A 17,500-nucleotide genomic window follows, 5' to 3' on the forward strand; every position below is an offset into this window, starting at 1 on the left:
TACTGCCGCCAGTCTAGTGTGCCGGAAACGAAAGGTACTGAACGGTTGTGGGACTTTATTTGATGCGGATTTATTGCAGTTACCAATCTTCAGATTTGGCAAGGTTAATGTGTATACGAGGTTTAGTGTAAGTACATCCTTCCAGTTTCAATTTGCCGCCGTCGCAGGACTTTAAACGCTCTTTCCTTGCTTATGGGCTCAGAAGAAGGCTTTGGAACAAGAATTGACTATCGAGTGATTGCTTGGAGCATGCGAAGTGAATTTGAAAAGGCGTTCTCTGTAAATCTGTATTAGAAACCAAATCTGAAGGTCGTGTTTAATAGGTGTGGCTTATGTTTTGGGGACGGCCTTTCCCATATAAAGGTGTATTATTTGCTTGCTCACTTGATTCGAAGCGATATTGGTGGCTTGAAACCAAAGAATGACGGCCATTCCTTTCGGTTTTCGTCCAACATTACGTAAGAGTATACTGCGTCTTTGGCACATGTGCAGATACATGTACTTACATGTGGCTTGCGACGCAAAGGTTTCGTCACGCAGCCATTTCTTTCTTTGGGCTTCATGACGCGAAACGCCAGAACGAAGGTTTGCGCATGACGTTATAATAGATTCCACGATATGAGGCGGAAATAATTTTCGCCAATGTCCCATCCTCCTTAAATATTCGTTGTGAAATGGTTATTTTGCCATTCCCACTTTTTCTAAGATTTCCGTCGAAGTAGTTAAGACGCAAAAAGGCAAGGAGCGGGTGAAGTACAAGAGAATCGAAACACCAGATCTCTGATCGTGTTACGCTGTAGGAATTACATAAATCTGCTAGGGGAATGGCGAGGACTGGAGGATGTTACAGCGTGGAAGATGATCATTCTACTGCAATCTTGTAACCAAGATTTATCCTTGCCCCAGTATTTACCTTGGTGTTCTCACGTGAGTGCTTTTTCTATAGTTTACCCATTTTATCTTGCCTCTAGGGAACCGAGGTCAACGTCGATGACATCAAACGTGTTTACTCGTTATTCTTGGACGAGGCACGCTCGGCCCAGTTTCTCAAAGAATATCAGACAGAGTTCATGTTTCACGAGGACGAGGCGGCTGATCCGGGGTCGGAAGCAATGGAGACTGAGGCTGATACTGGCTCATGAACATCTGATTCCCATTGTACGTTGTGTGGTTCTGTGCGTTGCTATACTACTTAACCTAAGTTTCTGCGTCATCCTTTAAATGTTGATCGGACATTAAGAGCAGGAACTCTAAGGAAACAGAAACATTGCACTCGTTTATTTGACTTCTCGATCTGTTTTCTATGTCAATGTGACTAGACGGCTTTGAAAGAAGGACACAGTGAAAGAGGAAATACACGGGTGTTGAACAAGTGTAATCGAACGAATTCCAGCGGCGAGCAAATGATCCCTTTACACACGGACGGACTGACTGCAGCAAGTTTAGTTAAAAGTGGTGTAGTTAGTAGCCGCAAGATTGTAATTTTGGTTCCTTACCGTTGAAAAGAAACTAGTAGGGACAGTACATTATGTGCTCGCTTCATGTGTTCACGTCGTGGATTCAATTAAAGCGATTTTAGTCTTTTGTTTTAGTAATCAGATCTTCGATGGTGAGGACTCTCCTAGACAGGGGAAACACGTAGCCTTCAACGCAGACCTTCCACCCCCCACGAACGTCTGCTGAAACGAAAAACCACTTCCGTTCAACAAATGAATAAAGGGGGTAGTTTCTAAATAACCTGTGGTGCTGCGTCGGTATGGAAGTAGTACACGAAGATGTTTGGTTTTATCAACGGAGTTGATAATTTAAATTGACTACCGTACACACACCGTATTTCAATTTACATTATCAACTCCGTTGATAAAACCAAAAATTTTTGTGTACCACTTCCGTTCAATACGAGTTTACTCAGTACTGGATAAAGGCCTCTGATTGGTCCGTAGTCCACGAACGGAAGTGGTTTTTCGTTTCAGCAGACGTTAGTGGGAGAGGAACGCGTGACGAAGCCCCAAGAACGTCTGCGTGGGAGGCTAGGAAAACACTTCGCTCAATCTGGGAAGAAGCGAAAATAAGGGTGCCTCGCCTCGCCTCGCCAAAGCCACGGAGTCGTTGGATATACGCAATTAAGGGACATGGTCTTGTTTTCATTTTATTCAGTCATTTTGTTCATTACACTCAAGTTCCTGAAGAAAAGTTTGAGGTTGGGAGATGTCGTTCACCTTTCCTTGCGCCTGTTATGCCTGGTCCTTTGCAAATGATACAGCCTGTCAACCAAATGTTTTGAAAATTTCTAGGGCCAATAAGTTATTATTTTAAATCGGTTTATCCAAAAATGCAATAATTTTAACAGCAAAAGAAAAATTGCAAAATGTTGTGCCACCTTTATAACCCGGCGGCCATGCTGGTCAAAGACAATAGAGTTCGTGCCCGAAGCCTCTAGTTTATGTGATAGGGTGCCAAACAAACGTTTTCAGTCCCTCGCCTAGGGATTCAAAATAGCCCGCATCTGGAAAAAGGCCCTACGACGGAAATGAGGCTCCTCTAAATCGGCATTACTTCCCGCCATTTTCCGAGCGCGCCACCGGCCGTGCCACCCGCGTCAAATCAAATTTCCCGCCATTTTGTGTTTGATAATCTCCTTTTTTGCATTAATTCTCCATTTCTTTGTCAACCTTGGTGTGCAACTGAAAGAATTTAGTTTTAAATTTGTCGTTTGGCGATTTTTGAGTTGCAAATTCGATCCCAGAAGCTAAAATCAGTGAACCTGATGTCAACAATAAGACAAGCTAAGTACAGTAAGTAGCTGACCTACGATACAAGTTTGAATGAGAGTATTTTTTTGATCATTTTAAGTTTAGAGTCCAAAGTTTGAGCTTGGTTCTTTTCCCTATGGCTGGGTGTATAAATTCAAAGTTAACCTGTGAACATAAGAGGAACACGTTATAAGTTGTGTGAGGACAACTAATTTGTCCCTCATTAGGCGTACGTAGCTTTTTCCAAATCTTTCTAAGCTTAATTAAATTAGAAAGTCTTTGTCTTGGTGTCATGTAAGAAAACTTATGCTCTTCCGAAACTTGATTTAATATGTGGATAACCCTTCTCACAGAAAAAATGTTTAGAGAAACACTTCTGTTCTATGTTTTCAAAGTTTGAGCCGTATTAATCTCTAAGAACTTGTTTCACGGTATTAAATGGCAAAACTATTTTCCTTCACAATATTCTCCTTTTCTGTTTTGTTATAAACGAAACATTGTGTAGGCTTCGAGCTCGACACCTCTACTTTTGGAACCACTGGTGTACAAGGATCTGCTTCTAGCAGTTCATTTCTGAGTGGAGGTTCAGCTTCTGCCTTCCTACCGCCTAGGCCAAGCACATCTTCAAGGACATTTTCAGCAAACAACTGTTCTAGGTCTGTACTAATTATGTGGCGCATTCTCTTCGTGATAAACCGAAGTTCGTTTTACTCAAAAGTCCTTTAGGGATGCCTTTGCTTAAATTCTTGAGACGCGAAAGAAATTCGCAGTTTCATAGTCCAAGTACCCTAGGGATAACGTCTCCTCTTGGGGGAGTTCTTCAATGTTCTCTTCCTGTTCCTGGCTTCCCTTTTCCTCCCTCCAGACAGGCAGAGGGGTAAAGTCCCTATCAGGGGGGTAAGAAGGAGTCCAGGAACGGGTTTACTATAAGGTCCCAAAGGTTATAACTCTTTGACATATTTTAGAGCGCCGCTTGTTATTGCGCATACGTTCTGCGCATCTCGAGATACTCGAGTTTCCTATCGGTGATGCTTACTAATGCAGGGATATTTTTGCGCCGGTTGAAACTATCCGGAGAAAGTACATTGTAGTAAGTGCTCTTGGTATCCAAAAAGAAAATTGGGGGTAATCATGCATTTTTGAGAGATAATTAAGCTTCAATTTGAGAAAGAACGCCATACATTGCTTTGTATTTTAAAGCTGTTTACAAATCTTATTCACGAATTATCTTTGGAAAATGCGTGGTTACCCCCAACTTTCTCTTTGGATGTCAATATCAACATTTCCTTCATAATCATAGACCTCTTTCATAATGGCGACCAAATAAATTATTCTTTTGTTTTAATGCTAATAAGCCCTACTAACCTCGCTACGACGAGCAAATTTCAAAAGAATATTTGCTTTCAAACGAGGGCAGTAGGTCTAATTAACATAAATACAAAAGAATGTAAAGATGGTCGCCATTTATGAAAGTGGTGTATAAACCGGGGCAAATATACCTTTTGAATTAGTAGGCACCGTCCTTAATGATACTTGGCCTTACACATTTGAAGCAGCACCCCTTCCCGCAAAACTTAAAGGGTGAAATTTTTAAGTAGAATCCAAGACTCGATTCCATAAACATATTCGCTTCAATATTCAGTCGAACTTGCTTGCAGCTTAATCGACTCCAATCCCGCAAATTTGGGTCGCCACGCAGCACAAAGAACGATAGAAAAGAAACAATGGACCATGATGTAAAATGACAACAACAACAGACAACAACAGAGACTTTATTTTAACAATAGAGAAAAAGGCCTTTGTAGCCCGCAGTTAGCAGAGCTATTCTAGGCGGGCTACTAAAACTGACACTGTATAAATACAATAGAGATGAGTCCTAATGGAATCCAGTGAAATTTATGGAGGTTGTAAAGGGCTGAGTATGAAAAGTTGTGAGACTCTTTTCTTGCATAAAGTTCCAGCAAAGCACAAACTCCAAGCGGCACCCTTCGGACACCTGTTCCAGGTCCCAGTCTGGTCACGTCGAGCAGCACCTCGCACAGGACTCCTAGCTCACGACGAACTCCACATTTATCAAGCACTAAGCCTGGTGTTCCTACCTCTTCTGTTGTAGTGGGTAAGTTTTCTCGCTGTGGGGGACGGTCCATATCAGCACGCTTTAGCCAGCGCCACAGAGACTAAATGTTCAATCGTTCAGACGAGTTGAGCCATGAAGTGACAATTCACCTGACTGGAGCAGAGCGAAATCAATGGCCTTATTTGGACTTGATGTCTAACAAACGTACTTTAACACTTCAATTGCCACCGCACTGACCGACTTGCAATTTTTTTTTTTCTTTTTTCGTTAAGAATAGCTTCGCGTAACAGTATCCTAAGGATGCTGGGGAACTTGATGAGATTTAACTCTACGGGTATAAATTAGGTACTTCTGATGTAAAGTCGTTTACACCAGTCCAGTTCACTAGTATTGAATTATCATTTAGTACTCTTTTTAGCCTTGTGTTCAGTTCAGTTCAGTTCAGTTCAGTTCTGTATTTTCTAAATAGGTATTTTTAACAAATTGGACATGCCCACAGGTAGCAGATGCTAATTTAGGTGGGTCATGTCGTGACTAAAAAGAGTAGGTAGACAAGTTTACAGGAAAATCAAGAAGATAAATGTACAAGAATATATATTATAAAATTAAGTTTGTGAGCTAATTAGTACCACATTAAGAGAAAGCGCCATGAGATATCTTATTTTACAAAAGAGATATGAGATATCTTATTTTACAAAAATTCTCTATTATAATAAAAGTTGCAATTTTAAAACTTAAAATTAAAGGTACTTGATGCTGCCAACAAATTTTTCTTTTAGCAATTGTTGAAGGACGTGGACTAGCAAAAGGAGAGATTGGCATGGCCAGTATTGATCTGAAAAAGCCAGAACTAGTTCTTTCACAAGTAAGCCAACTGCTTATCACAGACATACTCGGAATCTCGCTTTTCTGTTTACGTAACCAAATAGAAAAGGTACTTTTTCTATCAAGTTTGCACGTTGAAGGCTTAAAAAAAAACCCAGTAAAAATGTCTAAAAAAAAAACTTTGATGTTTCTGCTATGTTACAGTTCTCAGATAACCAGACATATGTGAAGGTGCTGACACGACTGCAGATTTTGGAGCCGTTGGAAGTATGTTTTGCAATACTACCGTATTTAACTAATTCGGTGGGACTCCTAGAATGGCAATTTAATTGTTCTCATGTCCTTTTTCCTGTTTTATCATTGCTGATCTTCATTTTCTTTTCGCTTTGTTTTTCTTCCTCTTCTCTATGACCTTTTACGGGCAAATCTCTTTTTATTAAAATTCGGTCTTCCTGTTACGTAAGGCTGGTCTTTTCATATATTTTCATGCACAGAAAAAAATCAAAATACACAACAACAAAATATTTTCAGTTTATGACTTGAAGAGCCTGTCCCTCGAGGTTTTCATGTAGAGAAAATTAGGGTATTCGAAATGCACCCGAAAAGTTACTTTGAGGTTTCGAGGGAAGCATGTCGGTTTATATATTTATTTATTGCGAGCTATATTTATTTGTTTGTTTACGTATTTATTCATTTATTTATTTATTTATTTACTAAATTATCTCCTTTTATATTAATTTTTGCCTTTTCTCCTTGTAACTGACGATTTGTCTCTGGATTTCTTGCTCGTTGGGACGTCATAATTTCTGTCTGCTGTGTTCATTTTGCAGATAATTATGCCCAATACGGCATGTGAAAATGGAAATTTGTCTACTTTGTTCAAACTCCTAAGTGATCAGCTTCCATACACAAATCTCTCAGCAGTGCAAAGGAAATATTTCAACGAAGCAAAAGGTATTTCCCATGGTTTTTACAAAAATTGACTAGAATATCTGATTATAATAAATAACTACCGCTTTAAAAATTATTGAAATCTGACAAGATTTGGTAAGAGAGTCATGTCACCTGCAAATTAGGTTTAGATTTCTAGCAGTTGCTGCTTCTTTACGAGAAGTTCACTTTTTCGCTACTGTGTAAACCTCTCCCCCCTTCCCTCACACTTCCGTGATCCATACAAAAACCTAGCCTCCCCCCTTCCCACTTTCAAACGTACTCCGCGGCCCCTGATTTTAGGCCGAGTTGTTTGAATAAAAAAACTATGACAACTTAAAGGTTTTAAGGCGATTTCCTTCCCCCCGACATACCTCGGGCATTTGACCATCTTTTGTGACAAAGGAGTGGAAATTTAACCCTTGACTGAAGCAGTGGAGGCTGGAAGTTTCGAAGTTACAGGTTTAAAATTACCTTTTTACGGTGAGTCCAACGAACTGTACGCGTGATAGAGAATTTTTATTATGTGCAAGTGGATCACAATGGAAAGGCTTTAAAAGCTCTCCTGATTTTTCGTGTTGTCTGTAACTGAAAGATAATTTTAAAGTGCAAATGAACATACAATAAGTCGGCATAGCTTTGCAGGCCTTGATTGGAGGGATTTTTTAAATTTCTCGTCGCAGAGGTGAAACATTTGAACATAACTTTTAACCCTGGAAAGGGGTCATTTGAATGATGTAATTGAAAGCTCGAATGCGTGTTCGTGGAGGTTGCCAGGTGGAATGTTGAAGTTTCTGATTGATCATGCCGGTTCCTCGAAGCATGGTCAGCGCCAACCAGCGTTAACTGAATACCATGGAAACCTATAGGTTTTTATGCCTCTTAACAAACGTTTAGCGTTAACCAGGCTTCGAGCAACCGGCCCCTGCAGTTCATTAATCTACCACTAATGATGCCTCAAACAACTCGACCCAGGTGGTTTGATTCACGACCTTGTTTCATTGCAGGTTTAGAGTACGTGAAACAGCTTTGTGTTCCAGAATATAACACCGTTGAAATGGAGGTTGCTTCAAAGTTAGTTGGCGTAGCTGGCGTCGTTAATAAACTAGTCCTTATTGGCTACTAAATGAATGAAGGGGGTAGTTTCTAAAGAAACTGTGGTGCTACGTTGGTGGGGAAGTAGTATACAAAAATTTGGTTTTAAACGGAGTTGATAATGTAAATTGGCCACCGTACAGAGATTCTAAAAGCTGACGTTTCGAGCGTTAGCCCTTCGTCAGAGCGAATCCAACGTCAGCTTTTAAAATCTCTGTACGGTGGCCAATTTACATTATCAACACCGTTGATAAAACCAAATTCTTATTGACTACTAACCTAGCAAGATTCGTGCTCCGTAGGCCACAGTATTCGTAGTTGGAGAAAACATTGGGAAGTGCTTATTTAATTTGGGCAAAATGTCATGGAGTTGAAAAACATAGCTTCACCTTTTAACCTAAAACCGTTTGTTTCATGTTGAATATTCCTTTCACCATGTAACATTATCGGCCATCTGATCAACATGCTTCGGAACGCTACGTTTAGGTTTTAAATAAGTTGTTCTTTTGTTTCCTTTTTTCAGGTATTATTGTTTGGCAACAGCCTCCGTAAGTGTCCAGGAAGGTTTAATGCCTCACCAACATTAAGATCTTTTTCTGTCTCCTCCTCCTCCTTATCCCCATCATCATCATCATCACTATTATTGTCATCAAGTTTAAGTACCCTCATTAATTAGCAGTGTATGTTGCGTCAATTTTATAGTTCGTAGAAGCACTTTGCAACTACCCCCTCTTTGTTGTGGTAAAATTAGATTCAGCCTATTTTCATCTAATGACATTTTGATAATTTACAGGCATTGCTTAAGTATGTCGAGTTTATACAGAACATTGTTTACGCTCCTGGTTCCGTTAAAGTTGTCTTTAAAGGAAGTGAGAAGACAGCGATTATAGGTTAGGTATATGATTAACTTGACTTAAGAGGAACTGTGAGTCACGAGAACGTCTTACGGTTTCTTCCGATGCAACTATTGCTACCAGTGCAGGAAACCTCTTCCCCTTCCTTCCACCTCACTTAGACTTGCGACCCACTTCGTTTCATTTTAAAAAAATTAAAATCAATAAAACAATGCTTCGTGATAGTCTGCGTTTCACATAGTCAACGACTTTAACTCATCAAAATTTATTTGAATTCCAGACTAACCTAGAAGATTGAGGCTAAATTTATGGACAAGTCGCTCGATTTTCAGCAGTAGTTTAAACGAATCTGTAAGAACTTTAATTCTTGACTGGTTCGGGCTGCATGCGAACTATTCATTTTATATTTCAGTTGATGTTGATGACTCAGACTGTGTATTCAAAATTGATTTTAATTCTTAACTAAATATCCATACAGGCTTAATTTTATATATATAAGTAGTAGTATCGCACCCTTTAGACCCATTTTGACAGTTAGTTATCAAATGACCTCATCAATCAAAAGACAAAAGAAGGGGGCATGCATAAATTAAAGGCAAGTTGGGGCATGACGCAACGCGGTGTAACCCGAAGAGACATGTGTAACAACACGTGCATCCCATGTCGCCGATACTATACTACTTATAGACATAAGTCGGATAATTCAAGTTTACGAAATCGTACATTTCAATTGTCTAAGTTAATATTGCTTCACTTTGACAGATGCTTCCACCGCTAAAAATCTGGAACTAATTCAAAATGCAAGAGACCCCAAGAGTGGTCATTGCCTTTACGGCGTTTTGAACCACACAAAGACTTCCGGAGGAGGTAGATACCAATACAAGTACTGATGGCTTTCAGTTTTCTGACGTCGTGGATTTGCTCTTCTTTCTTATCACAACAACTTTTATTTCTTTTTACAGCTCGTCTCTTAAGATCCAATGTTCTTCAACCTCCATGTGGTACGTGCATTTTAGGTAGTGTTTAAGGGGGCTCCTAAATGTGATCAATTAAAAGTAAATTTGGAGAAATATTATGTTTTTAAACTGATACTGTGGAGATGAACTGATAACACCTCTGCAAATATCCGTAGGCATGTAGACAATATTCCCCTCTGTCTTTTTCCCAGATGAAGAAACCACAAACGTACGTTTGGACAGCGTAGCAGGTGTGTAAACTCATTTCAAATGCATAGTAGAGCTAAAAGGATCATAGGTTTTGACTTCACGTCAGATGATACCTTGGTCATTGGATTCTTCATGTAACTGATTAATAAGTTACGTTAATGTTTCAGAACTTACAGACAAGGAGGTCAGTGAATGCTTTGCTTTCTTCTTTTGTTGATTAACATATGGCGATGATGATGCTTGGATTTGTTTGTACGGCCTTCTTAAATAGTTTTATCGTTCTCTTTTGAAGTGTGGGTGTGGAATCACAAGAACTAGATTACAGGCAATCTCGTTGACCTGTCTATACCGCTTAAGTTCAATGCCTTTGCCTCCTAGTTCACTAGTATACGTACAAATGTCTGAAATAAATTCAGTGTATTTAGGAAATTCCATTGTGCCACATGAGGTACGTATGCAAGGATCGGGGAACCTTTGCAAATAGAAGGAAACCTAAAAGCTTGGATTTTAATCCGCCAACGAATAAGTTCTATACATCTTTTAATGATTGTAGCCTACATTACATTTACAATACATAAATGTACAATAAATGTACAATACTGTGCAATACATTTTGATCCTTAAGATGTTTATTTTTTCCCGATCGTTTACGCCCCTTTTCTCACATGTGATCCAGGACCTATTCTACGGATTGCAGTCTGGTAAGTTCAACACTCAATGTTTCAGAAGGTTTACAAGTAAATGTCAGTTCAAGGGATCATCACCTTGATGATCTCTTGGTATGAAACATCTCTCGCTTAAATAAAAGCTTAGTCTTTGTCCCTCGTTCCTCTAGTGCTTGATTTCCCTATCTTACTATAGTACATTGCCTTGATTTTGTCTTGTTCAATTGCCAAGCAGTGACTCAGGAATAAGTTACGTTTTGTTACCTATCGGTGTTTAACTCATGATTCAGCAGTGACTTCTGAATATTTGCCATTTCCGTTTGGCAATACATTTGGTTTTTTTGTTGATATTAGTGCTTTTAGTATCGTACATGCATGAGTTAATTCAGTGTTAGTGCCAGATTTTCTTTTTTCTTATTTTACAGTGATTGAACGTTTCTTGGATGTTGATCATCTAACTTCAATGTGCGTTCAAATCCCCAAACAAGAAACCGTCAAAACCGCGGAGTCCAAGATCACCACGGTCATTTATTTAAAACACACATTGGAACTGGTAGAGCCTCTCAGAGACGCCCTTAAGGAAACAGAGGCCGAGCTATTCAAAGCTTATTACGAGGTAAACGGAGTGAAGATGTAGGCTTTTTTCAGTCGCAGGTGAATTGAAATTGAATCGCAGGCTGTAAATGGTAAGCATACATAATCCTTCCACAGAATGCATGATCTCTGTGAACTCGGTAGAATGGACGAAGTATATAACATAGTATATGACACTGGCAAGCATTTGTTCTTTACACACCTGTATTGTATTGAAACGAACATGAGCTGAAGAAATTTGTGTTATTTGTCTCAGTCTCTCAACGATAGTAGATTTTCAATCATAATGGAGAGGATTCAGACAGTTATCCACGATGATACAAGATATCAAAAGGGAACTCTCAACATGAGGACGCAGAAATGCTTTGCAGTGAAGGTAACTGAGGAATGTTACCTTCTTCCTGATGATATTTTGTCTTTTTGGATGCTCTCTTTCAATTCACTCTGCAGGAGGTTTAATACTAATGATAATGACTTCTTTTTACCATCATACTTGACCAAATTTCGACTTTGATGCGATATGGATGACAGCCTCACATAAACGGTAAGGTCTTATTTTGATTGCAATGACTAGAAAAAGAATCATGTCTAACTAAAAGTACCTGGAATAGATACACTTGGATGTGTACCACTTTATTGAACTCCGGTCCTGCATGGGATTATTACTTGTGTACCATCCGGCATTTTTAAAATAAGTAGCCTTTAACGGTGATTGAATTTTCACATTGATTTCCACATCTGCATGTTATATGAATGATTCACTCTTTTTCGCCAGGCCTTCTGGACGTGGCTCGGAGAACCTACACAGAGATTGTTGACGATATTACTGGTAAGATGCGCATCTCCCTTTTAATAGTAAGCTCCATTCTAATCTGATCAAGGAGGACCTGCGACTACAATTTCATATCTTTTTCTCTTCATTTTTTGGAACAATGAAAAATATCCAGTTCGATGCGTTACCCTTACTGCTGAACAAAGTGTGTTTGCTTCAATTTTTTGTGCTTCCCTTTTATCGTTCCCGCTTCCGGGAATAAAATCATGAGCGCTGCATTTGCAGAAATGATCAAGCAGTTGGGTGAAAAGCACAACCTTCCTCTAAAGACCGGCTTTAACGCTACCCGAGGATTCTTTGTACAGCTAACTCTCAACAGGGATCAAGATATTGACCTCAAATCACTCCCTGGTGAATTCTTAAAGACGGTGAAGGCCAGGAGCGTAGTTAGCTTTACGACGGTAGACCTGGTAAGTATTATTCTAACACAAAAATAAACTGACTTGTAACAAGGAGTTATATAACGTTGTCAAGAAGGAAAAATTGAATTGGGGTAAGCGCATAAACGCACTCATTAAAATGGTTACAAGCAAAAGAACAAACCAAAGAGCTCAATGCTGTTGGACTATCTGTGGAAGGGGTGGCGGATAGAGGGGTAGAGAGAGATAAATCCTACATAAAACTGGCGAGGATGCTCATCAAGAAGTTAAAATTTACCTTCTAAACGGGACCAAAGGTGATCCATTTGGGTGTCATTTGAGCTTTTATAGACTGGCACGAAAAGGGAGAGTTTTAGAAAGCAAACAAGGGCTTCAATAATTACAGTGCTGATAAATTTGTTATCCTCCAATAATTTCTTCTACTTTAGCACATTTTTCGAACATCTACAGGGTTAATCACTTTACGTGTAAAGCCAGAGTTAGCATTTTTGTCCTTGGTATGCAAAGTAGCATCACTCTGTTATAGGAAATTATATGAACAATCGGTGCATTCCCAGGGCACCGATCCCGAGGGAGGGGACGTATTGGTTGGCTCTTAATTAATGGATTTATATGGTTGGCTATTCATAATATTTTAAAATTTAACTCAAAGATAATCGTCTTACCGAGTTGTTGTGTTTGTTCATCTTTACATGCACGTCTACAGATAAAACTGAATGGTACGTGTCATTATACAGCTTAACATGCTTTTTCTTTGTTTGATTGTTTCCCTGAATTTCAACTGATATCTTCACCACTTATGTTTCTTTTCTTCAGACAGAATAAAAGAGTCTTTGAATGAAATATATCTTATGACCAACGTGTAAGTTCATTACAAATAACATGTCTTTTTGGCATGTGAAGTAAAAAGCACAGTTTGAAATTGAACAACATTTTAATCCACAATTAATACACAGTGTGGTATCCGAGCTTCTGAGTGAAATTCGCGAGCATGTGGGTTGTTTGTACAAACTTGCTGAGCTTGTCAGTGTGTTGGATATGCTGGTTTCATTTGCTCATCTCTGCACTCTCTCTAACTATGGTGAGTTTGACCAAACATCAGTTTGTTTGCTGTTGCACAGGCGCCTCAAGTGCACAACGCGATTTTGTAATGCATCTAACTATTAAGTAACAAGAAACATTATAGCGCGAAAAGTTCAAAATTGAGTTTTAAAAAAATGTATTTTTCTTGCCATAAACTTTCCCTACCTCAAATATGTTGTTCACTTCTGTTTTGTGTCGATTCATAAGCCATTTTAAGGCCGTCTTATCGATATATAGTGAAATCAGTACTCGTTTATACCATCTTAAAGGACGCGGAGGCTGCACACTCGTCACCTCGGGGAACCGAATATCACTCCACAATTTGATCTCCCTTCAAAAGTCCTCAATCCCTATAAAATTTCGCTTAAGACGATATAAACGAGTACTGATTTCACTATATCGACAAAACAGCCTTAAAATGGCTTATGAATCGACACAAAACAGAAGTGAATAACATATTTGAAGTAGGGAACGTTTATTGCACGAAAAAGACATTTTTTTTCAACTTAACCCTTTTAACTACATGATAGTCATGCGTTGCAAAACCGAGTTGTGAGCTTGGGGCGCCTGTGACTTTTGTGGTCAGTCCTAATAGACCTTATTCACGATAGCCGCCATGTTGGATTTGCTATTATGTGTCGCTCATGCAAATTAGCGACACACTTCTGAGGGGGCAAACAACACAAGTTTGAGAGGTTATAACGAACATCTTAGCTACACAGATGATTTGTTTCACGTTCATTGAATGTTTACAACCTAAGCAGTAATATACAATCATTACACAAGTTACTTCGACGTTTTTTTTAGTGAAAAATGAGCAGATAACGAAGTAGAAAGCCAAAATGTCAAAGGCAATCAAAAGATATAAAATTATTATAAAAGGTACTTAGCTCTAAATACTAAAATGGACTTTTTGCAATGTTATTTCAATATTTCGAAGAGCCGATTTTCAGCAATTTGCGTTTTTTCCAGTGTTTGCCCCCCCCCCCCCCCCCCCAGCATAACACATGGCTAATTTGCATGACAATTTGAAAACCAACATGGCGGCCATCGTGAATAAGGCCTAATGGAAGATCAACTGCTTCTGCAAGCGTGCTTTCACCGAAGAGATCATAACAGTTATTCCATGAGATTTCTTTATGCGATTTTTATCGCCGACAAACCTCATAGGTCTGAGCAGAACAGTTGTTTAATCTAACTCTGTTTCAAGAATGGTGTTTTCTCATAGTTATCGCAAGAAAACCGTTTTTACCTTCAGATTCAACGATAATCGGTCGACAAAAGTAACGTGAACGTTTTTCCTTGCACTTGGAGTACTGCGAAACTTTTAACTAAAACGCCAATTTTTCCTCTGGGAAGCGATTCATTACTTGAAAGTTCAAATAGGACGTCAGCGGTGTTTGTTTTCCTGGCAAAATGTTCAGGCAAGTACATTGACCTGTTAAACCATTCAAAACTCAAGTTATTCTTATCTTAGTTCAATTTAAGTTATTATTTTCTTAATTTATAATACACTTAACAAACTTACTCGATAATGAGTATACGAGAGAAGCTCCACTTCATTTCGAATTGTACGGGTACGACTATTAGAGCGACAAAATGAATAAAAAGGCCGACTGTACTTTTGCTATTTTAATAAAGCCGACGGGCAATTAAAATCTAACACAAGACTTTATACGTTATAGTACAAACAAGAGCATTCAAACTTCAGTGATCATAGTTGTTCACAGCCGAATGAGAGTTTTGCAAAACTGAAAACAATTTATACAGATAAATTATTCCTCGAGGATGTCGATCGAGAGAGCTTTGTTGAGTGTATTATATACACACACAATTGGAAATTGCATCTTTTCAAATATGCATCACTTTGTATTTGCTCAGTCTTCGATGTCAAGTGTAATTCCTCAATCGCCATTTCCCTTCGTCTCCTGTTGCCTACTCGTTTTAAACTTGATGGCAATAAGTCAGTCAACAATTGCAATTTACTTTTTGTACCCTAATTCGACTTTTCAGTACGACCAGAATTCACGGACACCCTGGCAATAAAAGATGGACGTCATCCTATTCTGGATAAAATTCTTCCTGAGCCACCAGTGGCCAACAACACGGTTGGTATAATAAAACAAAAGAAAACACCAGTGGGCACTTCCCCTGTCTGGAACTGTGATACAAATAAAAATAATCAATTTGGTCATAATCTCTTTAATTCTTCACAATTCAGTCATATATGATTGTGAAGCCCGTTAGATTTCGCGCTAAAAAAACTTAGCTTTTTTGAGGAGATCGTAGCAGTTTCAAAGCAAATACGGATTCATTTAAAGAAAAACACGACACTCCTGAGTTTTACAGACATGTTTCGGCATTTGCCTTTGCCGTCTTCAGTGTGAAATGAACAATAAATTCCAGTGAAATATAAATACTAGAGAAATTACAATAATAATAATAATAATAATAATAATAATAGCAATTTTACAGTGCAACGCGCCTTACCGTGGCCACCCAACAAACTTTAACATTTGACAACTACGCATAAATACGTCAACTTAACAACCCATTCAACGGTGTTCAACTTGAAACGTGCGAACTTTGCAAGGAGGGGTGACTGTCAATCAAATTCACACACCCTGATTGGCGTATAAGTTTTTAAAAACTTTGTTAGGTGGCCACGGTAAGGCGCTTCGCACTGTAAGACTATGACAATAGTAATTCAAAATTAAACCGAAAGTTTTAAATTAACATGTTTGACCTGTGCGTTAAGTGTTGGTTTGTCCCAAAATATGTGCAACGCCTCTTTGATTTTAAGAGCAAATCGCGAAGATGCCTGATCGATGATGGCAAAGTTGTCACGGGAGCCATGCAGAGCGACATATTAACGAGCTCTCCAGATGCTTGAAAATGTGTGAGGCCCTGTCCGTTTCAAAGCTAGTGTTCATCTGTACGGGTCCGCAAATGATCCCAGGACCGCAAATGATCCCAGAACCGCAAATGATCCCCAAACTGTACCGCAAATGATACCAGGACCGCAAATGATCCCATATTGGACCGCAAATGATCCCGGACCGCAAATGATCCCCATTTTGGACCGCAAATGATCCCGAGAAAAAAATTGAGGAACGGCATGGAGGGTGGAATGGTCTGGACAGAGAATTAATGTGAAGAGCGCTTATTTTTTTTATTAAAAATCACTTTAAATGGCTCACACAGGTTTCTGTCTCATTCTAGTTTTCCAGAAAGACTGAATTTTGTTTTCTGACCACGATGTTATAATTTGCCACATTTAATTATCGGTTACAATCATTAAAAACTAACTTGGACGCAGTTCTAAACTGATTGTGACCAGGCGCCCGTTTCTCGAACTCTGCGTGTCTCTACTGTTTGTAATCGTTTCGTGGTTTTGCAGTTACTGGTTATGCGTGACTGACACCCAAATACATTTTCATGCTCAATACGAAATGTCCCTGAATCGAGGCCGCTGGCAGACCCGATTTTTCTAGGAAGATCGAAAGAGACTCTGCTCGCAGGGTTCGAGAAACGGGCCCCTGGTCAGAATCAGTTTAGAACTGCGTCCAAGTTAGTTTTTGATGATTGTGTCCGGTAATTAAAATGTGGCAAATTTATAACAGCGAGGCAAGAAACAAATTCAGTCTTCCTGGAAAACTATAAGCCATGACTTACAGTGCGACGCGCCTTAGCGTGGCCATAGTTAATGCATGGAGATGGTTATGAAACTCGACAAGTTGTTTTGTTTCATGTTTTTGTCCGTATTTTTGGCCTTGACCCTGCACAAAACACACCTTTTTGGAAGAAGATAACCAATCAAATCCTTCGATTTAATTATGCGTATATAATTTGCGAACCCCTTGCGAAGCGAAAACAAAAGATTGTGCAGGGTCTCGGTCAATTCAACATCGATTGCGACATTGTTCTCGCTTTTGAAAGGTTTTAAGATTTCATGACCAGTCCCTCGATTAACTGTGCCGTGGCCACCTAACAAAGTTTTTTAGAAATTGTCCCCCAATCAGGATGTGTGAATTTGATTGACAGTCACGCCTGATTGGAAAGTTAGTTGAACACCGTAGCATGGGTTGTTGAGTTGACGCATTTACACGTAATTGTCAAATGTGAAAGTTTTTTAGGTGGCCACGGTAAGGCGCATTGCACTGTAAAATGATTTGAATAAATGCGCTCTTCACATTAAACTTTGTCTCCACTCCACAACAAATAGCAACACAGCATCGCTGAACCA

General features: G+C 39.2%; 2 protein-coding genes across 2 annotated transcripts in view; both read left to right on the top strand.

Moving 5' to 3' along the window:
• LOC138060009 (ruvB-like 2) overlaps positions 1 to 1,595 on the top strand; it is a 17,708-nt gene extending 16,113 nt beyond the window's left edge. Inside the window, exons 14-15 of the mRNA XM_068905683.1 lie at positions 1 to 34; positions 972 to 1,595. The exon at positions 1 to 34 is cut by the window's left edge and continues 96 nt beyond it. Of these exons, the coding sequence (XP_068761784.1) occupies positions 1 to 34; positions 972 to 1,142 (205 nt within the window). The 3' untranslated portion in view covers positions 1,143 to 1,595. The remainder of the gene's footprint in view (positions 35 to 971) is intronic.
• Positions 1,596 to 2,767: 1,172 nt separating this feature from the next.
• The window catches only part of LOC138013941 (mutS protein homolog 4-like), a 24,106-nt gene continuing 9,373 nt past the window's right edge, over positions 2,768 to 17,500 (top strand). Inside the window, exons 1-23 of the mRNA XM_068860973.1 lie at positions 2,768 to 2,795; positions 3,259 to 3,409; positions 4,709 to 4,869; positions 5,610 to 5,695; positions 5,860 to 5,922; positions 6,486 to 6,609; positions 7,593 to 7,659; positions 8,204 to 8,228; positions 8,474 to 8,570; positions 9,297 to 9,401; positions 9,497 to 9,535; positions 9,703 to 9,741; positions 9,868 to 9,884; positions 10,377 to 10,401; positions 10,791 to 10,981; positions 11,216 to 11,335; positions 11,491 to 11,503; positions 11,735 to 11,788; positions 12,017 to 12,201; positions 12,878 to 12,890; positions 12,988 to 13,033; positions 13,128 to 13,252; positions 15,268 to 15,362. Coding sequence (XP_068717074.1) covers positions 2,768 to 2,795; positions 3,259 to 3,409; positions 4,709 to 4,869; positions 5,610 to 5,695; positions 5,860 to 5,922; positions 6,486 to 6,609; positions 7,593 to 7,659; positions 8,204 to 8,228; positions 8,474 to 8,570; positions 9,297 to 9,401; positions 9,497 to 9,535; positions 9,703 to 9,741; positions 9,868 to 9,884; positions 10,377 to 10,401; positions 10,791 to 10,981; positions 11,216 to 11,335; positions 11,491 to 11,503; positions 11,735 to 11,788; positions 12,017 to 12,201; positions 12,878 to 12,890; positions 12,988 to 13,033; positions 13,128 to 13,252; positions 15,268 to 15,362 — 1,869 coding nt within the window. The remainder of the gene's footprint in view (positions 2,796 to 3,258; positions 3,410 to 4,708; positions 4,870 to 5,609; positions 5,696 to 5,859; positions 5,923 to 6,485; positions 6,610 to 7,592; positions 7,660 to 8,203; positions 8,229 to 8,473; positions 8,571 to 9,296; positions 9,402 to 9,496; positions 9,536 to 9,702; positions 9,742 to 9,867; positions 9,885 to 10,376; positions 10,402 to 10,790; positions 10,982 to 11,215; positions 11,336 to 11,490; positions 11,504 to 11,734; positions 11,789 to 12,016; positions 12,202 to 12,877; positions 12,891 to 12,987; positions 13,034 to 13,127; positions 13,253 to 15,267; positions 15,363 to 17,500) is intronic.

The sequence above is a fragment of the Montipora capricornis genome, chromosome 8 (genome assembly GCF_036669925.1).
Source record: "Montipora capricornis isolate CH-2021 chromosome 8, ASM3666992v2, whole genome shotgun sequence".
Classification (NCBI taxonomy): domain Eukaryota; kingdom Metazoa; phylum Cnidaria; class Anthozoa; order Scleractinia; family Acroporidae; genus Montipora; species Montipora capricornis.